This window comes from Limulus polyphemus, unplaced genomic scaffold (assembly GCF_000517525.1).
Source record: "Limulus polyphemus unplaced genomic scaffold, Limulus_polyphemus-2.1.2 Scaffold1102, whole genome shotgun sequence".
Taxonomy (NCBI): Eukaryota; Metazoa; Arthropoda; class Merostomata; order Xiphosura; family Limulidae; genus Limulus; species Limulus polyphemus.
The window spans coordinates 22,338-34,888 of NW_013666712.1; the positions used below are offsets into that span (position 1 = coordinate 22,338).

Here is a 12,551-nt window from a genome sequence, read left to right on the forward strand (position 1 = left end):
AAGTGTCACTAATGGGTTTCCCAATATTATGATTATTTGGAGATACTTTGAACGTTATCATGTTGTCTAATTGATTTTCATAATAATATATTTTTTTTAAATTAAAATTTTTCTTTCAACTGGCAAGCTGATTATGGTAGGAATTCCTGTATTATTATTTCTGGCATGGAGGCAAATTGGGTCTATCCTCTCCCACCTCTGGTATCTAGCATCGCACAATAATTGGGAGGGGGGTCACTCTTGATTGAGACGGACAGTGATCTTAATCGTAGTGAGGTGGATCTGTGATGGTCCTCTGAGGCTGCATTGAGGGTAATCCTCGACATTTTGGAGAGATTTTATACTCACTTCTTCATGTGCTTTCTTTTGGTCTGTTGGATTTCCAGCCCCCCCTGTGTGACTGTAGTAAGTTTACGGACTTACAGTGCTGGGGTCCAGGGTTCGATTCCCTAGGGTGGACGTGGCAGATGGCCAGAAGTTGCTTTGCTCTAACAAAACAACTTACTTTACCTTACAAAATTCTGTTCCAATCAATGGTAATCAACACAGTCTTTATATGACCTATGAAAAACGAAACACTTTGGGATATTTTGCCTTTAATTTGTTTTTCTTCTGTTGGTTTTATGAGTGTGTGATGTTTTGGGCTTTTTCTTGGTTGCTTTTGAGCCTGCAACTTACTTGATAGCTAAAAGGTCTGGGAGTGAATTTTTAGTTCTTTTTTTGATACACGGATATTGTGGTTCATGCTGGAAGGTTTTACTTTTTACTTATGTGAAACGACAGTTAGGCCTTATCCAACATGTTGTTAGACCGTGTGATTTAGCCTACCACCACAAAATGGAGGCATTTTTCCAACTATCAAATAATACATCTGCTTCTCGAATTTTGGGGTTCTAAGGTGGAGTTTGAAGTTAACCTCTATGGGTCTATGTCCCCTGATAGGACAGAGTTAGTTTACGGATTTACAACTCAAATTCAACATTTTATTTCCTTTCCCTTCACTTTGTTAGAAGACTCTCAAGATCAGCTTCATTGATGAAGAGCTGGATCCCTTGTTAGCATGCCTCGTTGGTTTAATTTTTGGCTTCTACAATCCTCCCTGTTGTTGTTGGTGTCTCAAATTTCATCAGCTCTTACAGGGGGTTATAGTTCTGCCCATTTTCATGAGTCCCGACTTCAGCCCCTTGGTATATTGGTACTCAGAATAGACTTTGTCTATATTCAAGATTTACACTGCTTAGTCAGATCACCAGCAGCATCGGTGATTATTATATACCTTCATCAGGAGATGTGGGGGCTCAGTTACAAGAATTTCTGGACATGTGGTAACCTTAACCATGGGTCCAGGAGCTCTGCAGGTCCTTGGGTCACAATTGTTTATTCAGTTCACATCTTCCTCACTTTTATCCACACAATCTGTAGGATTTCCATCTCCCACAGTTCATCAGAACTTGGAACTTAGTTTGGTTGGTCTGGGGGTATTGAGAGAGTCTGGCTCATTCTACAGAGTTTTTATTCCTGTAAGTTGTTGGGCCTGTGCAGACAGGACATTGGTGTCCAGTCATCGATCTTCCTTGTCCACATCAATGCTTAGATTCTCCATGGTTCATAAGTTACTCATTCCTCAATCTGTGTTGATTTTTTTTACTGGGATTGTAGATGTCCAACTTGGTTGTAGTTGACTGGTATCTGCATGTTGCCTTAGCAGTGGAGTTTCACCACTCTCAGTATTTGTGGTGCACAAGGGTCAGGCACAGAAGTTCCAGGTTTTTACCTTTGGATTTGCCTAGTCTTCACATGGGTTCTACCATATCATACAAGTTTTTTTTTTGTCATCCCCTATATTCCATCGCACTGTTCACACACCATTCTATGGACATCCTGATTGTACTTTCAGATACAACCTAGGACGGTTTCCCTTTCGGGTCTGCATCATCTATTCTTGCTCCAATTCAATATGTCATCAGTCTGGGTATTTTTTATTTTTCATCTCATCTCTTATTCGGGCTCATCCGTCTCCTCAATGTTGTAGAATAGGATGCAACACACACTTACTCACTCCTTTTCCCACTGCATGGATGGTTCTTGCTAATCTGGGAATGTCGGAATCACTTGAATCCTTCATGCCTTTAGAACAAGAACACAAGTGATCCTTTTATTGGTCTTTAAGCGAACAATGATCATACTCATCTATTTACTGGTTTCCCCAGTTTCCTTAGTCAGGATCATTCTTCGATCTTGAGAGGTTGTTAAGTCTGGACACTACTACGATTTGGGTTCCATTACTGCCACCTCAGCCAGAGTTCCATTCTTTTCACGAATGCCTTGCTTCAGGGATGGGGTACATATATAAACAAAAGGAATTCCAATCTTTGCATGGAAAAAACGAGGAGTCCTTACACAATGTTTTCATCCTTCTTGCTCTTCATCAGGCAAGGCCTCATGGTGTGGACTTCTTAGGGGGGTAAATCGTCAGGCTTCACCCTTACTATCTTGTGGTGGTGTCTTATGTTTCTCATCAAAGAGGCATGTGGTCTAGGTCTTCTTATTTTCAAATTTTGGATCTTATCATTCTTCTATCTTGCTATGTTTCATGGGTAATGTTTATGTTAGCAGGTCCATTGTCTCAATCCATACAGATTCTCCCGACAGAAGATATGTTGAATCACAAGGTTCTGTTGGATTGGCTCTCATCTTGCAACTTTAATAGATGGGTTGGTCTCTCATTGGATCACACAACTATTGACAATTTGGTTATCAGTACCTCATCTTTAGGCTTTTGTAGTCGCTGCTTTCCACCTGGACAGGATGGGATTACCACTCTAAACCTTCTCTCCACTTCATATGTTACCCAGGGTAAGAAATATGATTTGTTACCAGGAACTTTCTTTCATTTCCAGTTGGATTTTCACAGTATGTACCTGAAGTTTCTTCCTTGAGCTCCTCTAAAGCATCCTCTGCTTTTTCTACCATAAGCAGTATCTGATAGCATAAAATATTTTCTTTTTCAAAGTGCATAGACAGAATAGAACATGCATTCAGCACAAGCATCATTTTAACAGAAAAGTAAAATATTTCATCTTTTTTAGAAGCCCATGAAACTTAGCTGATGCTACTCTCCTTGCAGCTGGCAAGGAAATTCTCTAGTGCTCGAGCAAGAATTACCTAATTACTCAATAAATGATTTACTCCAAGTCTCATGTGTGCAACAAATCATATACCGTGCACTTTGGGAAAATTAAAAAGCTGCACACCAAATGCACTGACAGGTGTTTCACAGTGCTTTTAAACATTCCAGATTGCTTGAATAAGTAATATATAGTTGTCATGAAGTCTTTCACATCAGCAAATAATTTACATATACTATCTTTCAATGTCAATTCAACTCTATGGGAAGTACACTGAATACCTAGAAGCCAAAGGCAATTGTTATTTTTCAGTTTTGTTACCAATCTATGTAAATTGCAGTATTAACAGAGACTCCATCAGCTGTAGTTGAAACTAGCAGGTAAGTGTAATTCTCTGTTGAAATTGAAGCCTTTCCATTACCTTTGAATGCATCATCAATTCTCCTATTTAGATTACTTCCATTTTTACCACCAAAGCTATCAGTGTTCTGTAAGGCAACAAAGAAATAAACTGGTAGACCTTGCTTGACTGTTCTAATGAAAATCAGTTCTTTTGAGATTAGTTGTACCCATTTTGTTTTTGCACTTTAACTAGAGTTTTGAATGCCGACAGAGGTTGTCCATCCACAACAAGCAAGCAATCTGTTGTAAAAAGCTTTCTGAATGCCTCCTTAGCTTGTACATGCAGAGCACAATTTATCTTAAGAATGCTAGAAGTAAAAGAACCATCACTAGCAATACCACTGATGCTAGGAAGAGTGTTTTCATCATCTTCAAGCAAATTTTTAGTTCTTAAATGTACAAATGTATAAACATGTACATTTTGCATAACATACATTGTCATAAAACAATTTTATAAAAACATCAAATCTTGAATTAATAAAATAAATGGACAGTAGAATCTAAGTAAAAGATAATCCTAGGTACTCATAACATATGTATAGGCCTACCAGTTTATAAAAAAAAATAAAAAAATCAGTAAACAGATAATACTGTACATAAAATAAAAATGTTTGATTATGTTTAAATTGGTACTTAAATAATAAAGGCCACAAAAATCAGTTCTCTAATTACCTTAGTATTTGCTCACTTCACACAAAGTTCACAAATAACCAAATATAAAGTTCACAATTAACTTGAAAAATCAGTTAAAGTGCATATCAACAGGTTAGGCTCTGGCCAGTAAATTTTAAATGTATACGAAGTTGGCTAAATTGAGACATGTTTACAACTGAAAGTGAAACTAGAACTGAGCTATAATGATTTCCAATCAGTATAACAGCCTTTGAGGCCTCCTGTCATGCAGAAAATCAAAGTAGTTCAACAAATGCAACTTAGGTCACAATCAAATTTGTTAAAGCTCTTCGTGCTGTTCTGAATTAATAACAAATTATGTAATTTAAACTTTAACACATTGATTTAAGTTCTCAGTTACAAATACTTGATGTCTATATAATACAACAATATAATTTGAAAATATCATGTTATTGTGTATATAACATTGCTAGTCTAGGATAAATCTCACTAAAAGTGAAATTTAAGAACTTAGTTTTGTTGAAAAAGCACTTATTTCATTTGATCTTACTCTTTTCTAATATATTAGGCTTTTTACATCGAGGTGAAGTTTCTTTGAAGTATTTCCTGTTTCTTACACATAAGCCATTCAGTGTTTTATATGATAATAGAGAATTTTAAAGTACTTGAAACACCAATACCAGATGCATACTAGTTTTTACAAAGTTTTCTTGAGAAATAAATCCTACTCATAATTTACAAGTATACATTAGCATCAGACTTAATACTGTAATTAACAAGTGACATCTTGAACCAATTTGTTTTTCTTATGGGCTTACACTTCTTTGTTGTTATTAGAATGTGACTTAGGAAGCGAAACAGCTCTTAATGTATTTATTATTTTTAATAAGAAACCACCTGATATATAACTTAATATGTATTAAAAATTTAATACAGAAAATAATATAGGGCATAATTTAGTTATTGTATATAATAAAAGATTAAAACACAACATATTATGTATTGTACTGAGTTACTAGTTGATTCACAAAACATAGATTTATTTCAGTCATTATATAGAATAGTGTTGGAGTTTTCTTGGACTGTAATTTTAAGGAAATTGGTTGTTCAGAGTTATATGTTTCTCTATAAAGAATGTCACTTTCCACCATATTTCTACATTTGTTTATATTTAGTAACTCGTGACTTCAGAAGTGAGACACCAGGAAATCCTCTTCAGAAACCAATTATTGTAACTGTCTCAGGTATACCAGGAACACCTGGAACCAAATCTCAGGTGGGTGCCGTAATGTAACTTTTTAAGATCAAAAATCTCTAACTAGAACTGCTCATGTGAGTTTCTAGGATCAACATCTCTAGCTAGTGTTTGTATAATTTTATAGGAAAAATAACAATTGACTGCATTGGTTATTATATTTATAACAAGTTTGATGGTTTTTGCATGCTAAAATCAATAGGATTGTATGCAGTCTCTCTGTTTGTTCCATTAATCATATAAAATAATTGAAAAAGAATGCTGAGCTTAAACAGTATTCCTTATTTGGAGGTTATGAAATAGGAAGAGGATTTTCTTACCTTTGTTGTTGTTGCTGTTGCATAGCTATTTCAATGTCTAATTACATAGATATATTCTCAAGTGTAAGCCATCTAAAAAAAGAGTGTAACAAGGTCTCACATGAAGTAAACCTTTTTTAATGTTTACTAATATAACCTGTTTTAATTATCTTACATCAAATTATTTTACTTAGAGAAGAAACAGGGCTTTAATGCAAGACTAATAAATATTTTGTTTTTCTCTAGCCTGCTACAACTGTAGTCAGCGACTGTGGTTCCAATATACTAGAGAAACCATCAACCAAAACTTTTAGTTTCATCCCAAGCAATTTGAGTGCTGCCTCTACTGGCCCTACAGTCACAATGGCTGGAGCCACCATCTCAATACCTGTACATATCACCAAAACCTCACTCCCTTCATCTAGTAGCATTCCACCTCTTACCCCAACTTCAGGAAATATCAGTTGGCTAGCAGCTGGACCTTCATTTCCCCAGCCCCCTCTAGCTGTTGTTAACTCCCTTCGTCCTTCTATCAGCTCACCACAGCTTTTAGTTCCGTCTGCTTCACCGAACCGAATGATAGGCTCAGTAACAATGTCCAATGCAGCCACAATTACACCTTGCTCTATATCATCTGTATCATGCTTCTCATCTCAACATCCAATGGGAACAATCTCAAAAATCATTGGAACAACAGCATCTTCATGTTCAGTGCCAGTCAGTAATGTAAATCTTCCAGGCAAAGTTACACATGGCCATGCTGAAATCACAGCTAACTCTAAACTAAACTCTGAGATCCCAGTTACTACAGTTCCTATGTTAGGGGACAGGAAAAGGCTGACTGAGATATTTCCTTCTTGTATAAAACCTACAGAACCTCTGTTGACAACCATCTCATCAACAAATACATCAAATCTTCCAGTGTTAGCTCCAAAAAACCTTGCATCAGGTTTAACAGTGTTAACTCCACCAACTCTTGGTCTGCCATGTGCATCAGTAGCCCTTCCTCTTTTGCCCTCTGGAGTCTCTTCTGTACCTCTTCTTGCCTCTTTGGCTTCTGGTCCTCCAGGGACAGGTGGACTCATTAAAGTTGTACAGAGTATCCAACCTCCTATTTCACTAGCATGTGTTTCCGGTGTTGAGACTTCTGTTCCTCCTCTTCTCACATTATCTCCCCGTCCGCTTGAGTCTTCTGTTCAGTCCTCCAGTTCTGCAGCTCTACCTCTGTTGGTGTCTACCTCATCAGTAGCATCATCTTTGACTTTAAACTCTGCCACAAATTTAACTGTGGGAGCATCATCAGGTTTTTCAGCACCTGTTCTAACTCCTTTGTTACATACAAATCCAAGTATTCAAAATCATTCAAGTAATGGCTCTAAGACAGACCCTAATAATCCTGACTTTGATCCTATTGAAGCAATGGATTGGAAAGATGGAATAGCAACTCTTCCAGGCAGTAATATCAAGGTATAAAACATCATCATATTAAGAAATCTAGGTTAATTATTCTAAATAAATTATCATAATACAACAAAAAAGATTAATTATAAATTAATCTCATGGTAACATGATAAATGTAAACACAACTAAGACTGTATTAATATTATTTGAGGGTAGAACCAGGGTACAATAAATGTGTAAAAAAAAATCAAGTGAAAATAATCCATAGACAATATTGTAAAAGTAAATGATAATTCTATGCCATAAAAAGCATCCAACAATGAACTTTTGTAGTTTGTAGACATTGAGCCATAATTCAAATAATAATGAATTCACCTGGTTAGATACTGTTATGTATAGATACATTTTTTGTATTATCTTTTCAATATTGTAGGGATAAGGAAGTAGTTTTACTGACAGAACAAACTTAAAAAGAAACACAACCTTTTACTTGTTTTAAATTTCGATTATTAAAAGAAGGTGCATCATCAAAATATTTTTTTCTCTGGCAGTTTAAACTTAATGAGTTTGGGATCCTTGAGATGGTGACAGAAAATGATAACACAGGAAATGATGCACAAGTCACCTTGGAGGGCACTGAAGATGAAAGCTTCCAAATCAGCAGTGCAGCTGAAATTTGGGAAAAAGATAAAGAGAAAAATGGCATTTCTATTACAGATAATAAGGAAAAAGAATCTACTCAACAGTTGCCACCTGTCAACCACAAAGAAAATTCTGAACAATTTTCATGTGAAGTAAAAAGTGAAAAAGGTAAAAAAACAGCTATATTTTATTGTTTTAATTTGTAATTATTGGTTTAGAAATGCATGTTTTCAACACATTGCACAAAATAGATTAGAGATCATGCAATAATGTCTTTAACCCTCTCACTATGGGCATATTTTTCTGCACAATGTAAAAAGTTGTTAGTGAGTTACATTGAAAATTTAATTAAACTACTTTATTATCATGGTGTATAAATATGCTTGGTAGTAAAATATAGCTGATAATCCAAATTTTAATATTATATGTTTTAAGTTTTTAATTTTATAGACAACATTTAAAAAAAATCTTGAGTTTCCCCTAGTATGAGAATTTTGATATTTTCTCATTAGGTACCCTCTTTTCTATAATTTATTTACCACCCCTCTGAGAAATTCAAAATTTTACATAAATTACTCATTATAATATTTACTTTGCTCAAGCAAAGTGTAATTTTTATAGTCTTCAATCTTGTTTGGTTACGGAGCTATAAAATAGAAGAACAGACCCCTGTTGCCATACCCACCTGTTACATCCTCTCTTTCATAAATTGGAAGTTAAATACTATCTTATAACCAAAAGAAAGCCAAAAAAAAAAGTTAAAATCTGTCAAATGACATATTATATTGTTTTCTGTACATAGAATTGTATGTTTTGCTTCCAGTTCAAACCTTATTCCCGCAGGTAACACATCAACAAGCTTAGCTGAATTTTTAATGCCTCTTGTCTCATAGTTAGAAAGGCAGAAATATTTTGATAGTAATATTTTTTCTTGTTATTATTATGTGTACTTTGGCACATTATTTAATTGAATAACAAATATTTAATGCAGTAGTACCATTAGTAAAAAAGTAGGATTAAGTTTCATCGACAGTTGACAGCAAAAGCAAAGAGGACCCATGTAAGTACCATATTTCTTGTTTTTTATGTGTATTCTTTATTTATTATTATAAAAGTATCTCAAATGTAAAACTTGGAAACTTTTTATGTTAGATAAGTTTAGATTAGGTAAAATGAAAAAATAATACAAATTTCTTATGAGATATGCTTGTAAGCAACTCACAAGTAGCCCGTGCATTATGTGATTTGATAGGGTAACGTGAACTATACGTTCGCCAATTGACTTACAACTTCTGAGGTGGGAATATTCAATTTTATTATCAGTTAGGCATGGTTCAAAGAGGAATGAAGCAATAAAATTTAAGTATAAAAAGAGGTAAACTAGTACAAGTTTAAAGCTACTTAGGATAAATGAATGTAGTTTCATATTACAATTTAAAGTCATTCTAGAAAGAAAAAAAATGGTAATTTAGATTTATTTCAATTTTCTTTTTTGGTAATTATGAGGTTGGTCAATTTGACCAACCTTATATAGAGTTATATTTAATCTTAGCATGAAATTAACTTTGCACTCAGAGCAATCAACACTTTGACTCCACGTGTTCATGGAGAAATTTTTAGTGAAAATACTTCCTTAAAAATTTTAACTTTTTGTCTATAAATGATTATTAACGCTTACTGAAAGCTTGCAAAATTTCATGAAGCTACATAAAACATATTAGAAGTTATAGTATGGTACCTCGATAAAAGTCAATATGGGGTCAGTTTTTAGGTCGAATTGATCGAGCCCCTAGCAAGAGAGTTTATCATGGTCATTTCTTATGGATTAATTTTTTATTTTGTTTCATAATTTTTCTGGTATGAGTTATGATAAATGGAAGTGAAACATTTTGTAGCCAATAATAAAAACTATAGAAATAATTGTTACCTAATTTTTGAGGGAGTGATATTTAATTTTAATTTAATTGTGGTTTGTTCAGAAATGCTAACTTATCCTTATGTCATTCAAATCAGAATAAATCTTACATAAGTTTTGTTCGATCTTTTTTATAAAAGTGTTTCTCTTATGTCATTCCCTATCTTCATTACATGTTAATTAATTTTTTATTCCAGATTCTCATTCTGTGAATATGGGCCAAACTATAGATACTGAGGGACATTCTGAAGATATATTTCAATGCGAAAACTGTGGCTGTTATGGATTACTAAATGAATTCTATAAAAATGGAAAGTTTTGCAGTCAAGAATGTGCCACAGTTTGGCAGTAAGTTGTCATAATAATTAAAAAACTGGTTGCACATGAAATTCTGGTTCATTGTCTGTTACCAGTTTTTCTACTCACAATAAAAAAGGCAATTTTTTAAATTATTAACATAGTTGGTGAAATTATTCACTGGTACAATACATTAATATTGTACAAAACAATTGTAGCAAGTTTTCAGACACAGAACTTATGATATTATTTAAATATGCAATGTGCATTAACTAATACCAAAAGCAGGGATGAAATTCTCAAAAAAAAGCAGAGATACTCAGCTGGGTGAAGTGGATCTGTTTTTGAAAAAGAAAAAAAATGTTATGTGTAAACATAAAAAATGACAAAGCAGCTCAAATAAGTCATTGTACTTGTACCACCTTAAAAAATAAGTTCCAAAACATACTTACCCTCCTCTGACACTTTAGCTATTCCATGATGTTGGCTTTGCCTATCTAAGCATTGGTCTCACATGCTCCAGTCTTTTATACCCCACTTAAATGCCCTTGGCAATATCTTCAGATAATATTATCACTTTTTCTCTACAGAGTGTGGGTCATGGTTTTGTGTGAGGAAGTGCTGTGGTTCGTTCCATTATGGTATGCAATTTTCGCGTTGCCTTGTGGATTTTTGTATAATTATAATTTCATTTAAAAAAAAATTGGATGTGATGTTTGTGGGTATCAATTCTCGTATAACCATTGTCAGCATGGAGGTCAACCCGACCTCTCCTATTCCTCCTTTGTTATCTAGCATCTCTCTATAGTTGGGGTGGGGGGTGTCACTCTCAGTTGAGGCTGTCCGTGTTTTGATTTGTTGAGAGATGAAAACATACATGTGGTCTGGGTGTGTTTTTCTCCTGGAGCTAAAGGTTATTCTGGGGAGAATTTGGACGGAGTTTTTCTGATGCTTTTCTTTACTAAGTTGGCTTTTCATGAGTCCAACTTGGATCAATCACCTCCTACTCCTTTTCTTCATTTAGTCAATGGGTTATGAGATTTTGGGGCTTTTCTCTGTAACCTTTGAGTGGAATGGGCAGGGAGGGGGACTGTTTAGTTTTTCCTTCTTCGCCTGATATTCCTGGTTCATGCTGAGAGATTTACTGCTTTATTACATGACAGGATAGATATACCTTGTACCCTCATTTGTCTGTTTGCATGCTTTGGCTTTCCATCTCCAGGAAGATGTATTTTTTTCAGTTCCACAGACTAAAATTATTTAATTTTGGATATGTGGGGTTCCAGGTTGGTTCATGAACCAATCACATTTTTTGTATTTTGTTTGCTCCTCACTCTTTCTCTGTTATGTTTCTTCCCCCTCAATTTGTTAGCACCCCATCAATGGTCCCCATATTAATTTGCAGATGAATGGGGTCTCCTACTGACTTCTACCTTGGTCAGATTACCTGCTTCAGTTCCTTATATTGAGATACCTTGGTGAAGGGACTTTGTCTACCTGCTATAGCCTCTGGGTGTTACATGTGGCTTTTATTTTATCGTCATGTCATGTTCACGGGTGTCCCAGAGGTGTTTGTATTGCATATTGCTGTCACCTGTTTGCTTTTTTGTTGTTGTTGTTGACCTCTCAAACGTTTTTGGCTCTAGCAGCTGAATAGACTCGGATCTTAGTTTCAAGGCCATTACAGTTGGGCCAACCTTTGCCAGCAGCATTGGTATCAACCTTTCCATTCCATTCTCCACCTCCATTATACTCTCACCCTGTGGTATTTCCATCTCCACCTGACCAGTGGGGTGTGGATTTTCATTTCATGGCTATCAGAGTTACTGATCACAGGAATGGTAGTGACAGTTGATCCCGTTCTTCCAGGATTTTATTCCTGTTTACATGTTTTGACTAAGACAAGGGGAAATTCATGGAGGACCACCATTCTTTTTCAACTCAACCCATTCTTTGTTTCTTCCTGGTCCACAATGGAGTCCTTTCTCATCCTACATTGGCATTCTTCACCGGGTCTGTGCATGCCCAAGTTTCTCCACATTCTCATAGTCAATTCATCTTGCCTTTAGCTACATTTTGTATACAGGGATCAGGTTCTGCAAATCGGGGATCTAGCCTTTGGTCTAGCATCAGCATCATATGTCTTCTGCTGGGTTGTACAAGTTTTCGCCATGTTTTACATCTGGCTCAGCCACCTCCCATCCAGCTTCAATCTATGGAATGGAATCTATGGTTCTATCTCTGGATTTGTGTGCTTCCTTCAAATCTCTTCAGTATTTTGGGATGAGAGCACATATTATCCCTTAAGTGGTCCAATTGCAATTAATAGATGTGGAACTTCAATCCACTGGATTTTCCAGTCTCTTTGATTAACAGCAACATTTTAGTTTTTGATTGGTGGTTGGTTTGAATCAGCTCTATCATTAGGATGTGTGTGCGTGTGTATATATATATATATACATATATATTTGATCGTAAAGAACTTAATGTTGTCTTTTTTAGAATTTAAAAACCCGAACAACTTATATATAAAAACAAAACATTTATTAAATGAAATAGTCTCCATTCTTATCAATTCT

General features: G+C 35.1%; 1 protein-coding gene across 7 annotated transcripts in view; it reads left to right on the forward strand.

Annotated features, from left to right (window-relative positions):
- LOC106462141 (lethal(3)malignant brain tumor-like protein 4) overlaps nt 1-12,551 on the forward strand; it is an 81,012-nt gene that overhangs the window by 15,591 nt on the left and 52,870 nt on the right. For 6 of the 7 annotated variants that reach the window (XM_022389297.1, XM_022389303.1, XM_022389301.1 and 3 more), the window contains exons 3-6: nt 5,339-5,439; nt 5,964-7,184; nt 7,670-7,928; nt 9,873-10,023. In XM_022389297.1, coding sequence (XP_022245005.1) covers nt 5,339-5,439; nt 5,964-7,184; nt 7,670-7,928; nt 9,873-10,023 — 1,732 coding nt within the window. Of the gene's footprint in view, nt 1-5,338; nt 5,440-5,963; nt 7,185-7,669; nt 7,929-9,872; nt 10,024-12,551 lie in introns of those variants that run through there. The other variant, XM_022389304.1, reaches the window with a different exon arrangement.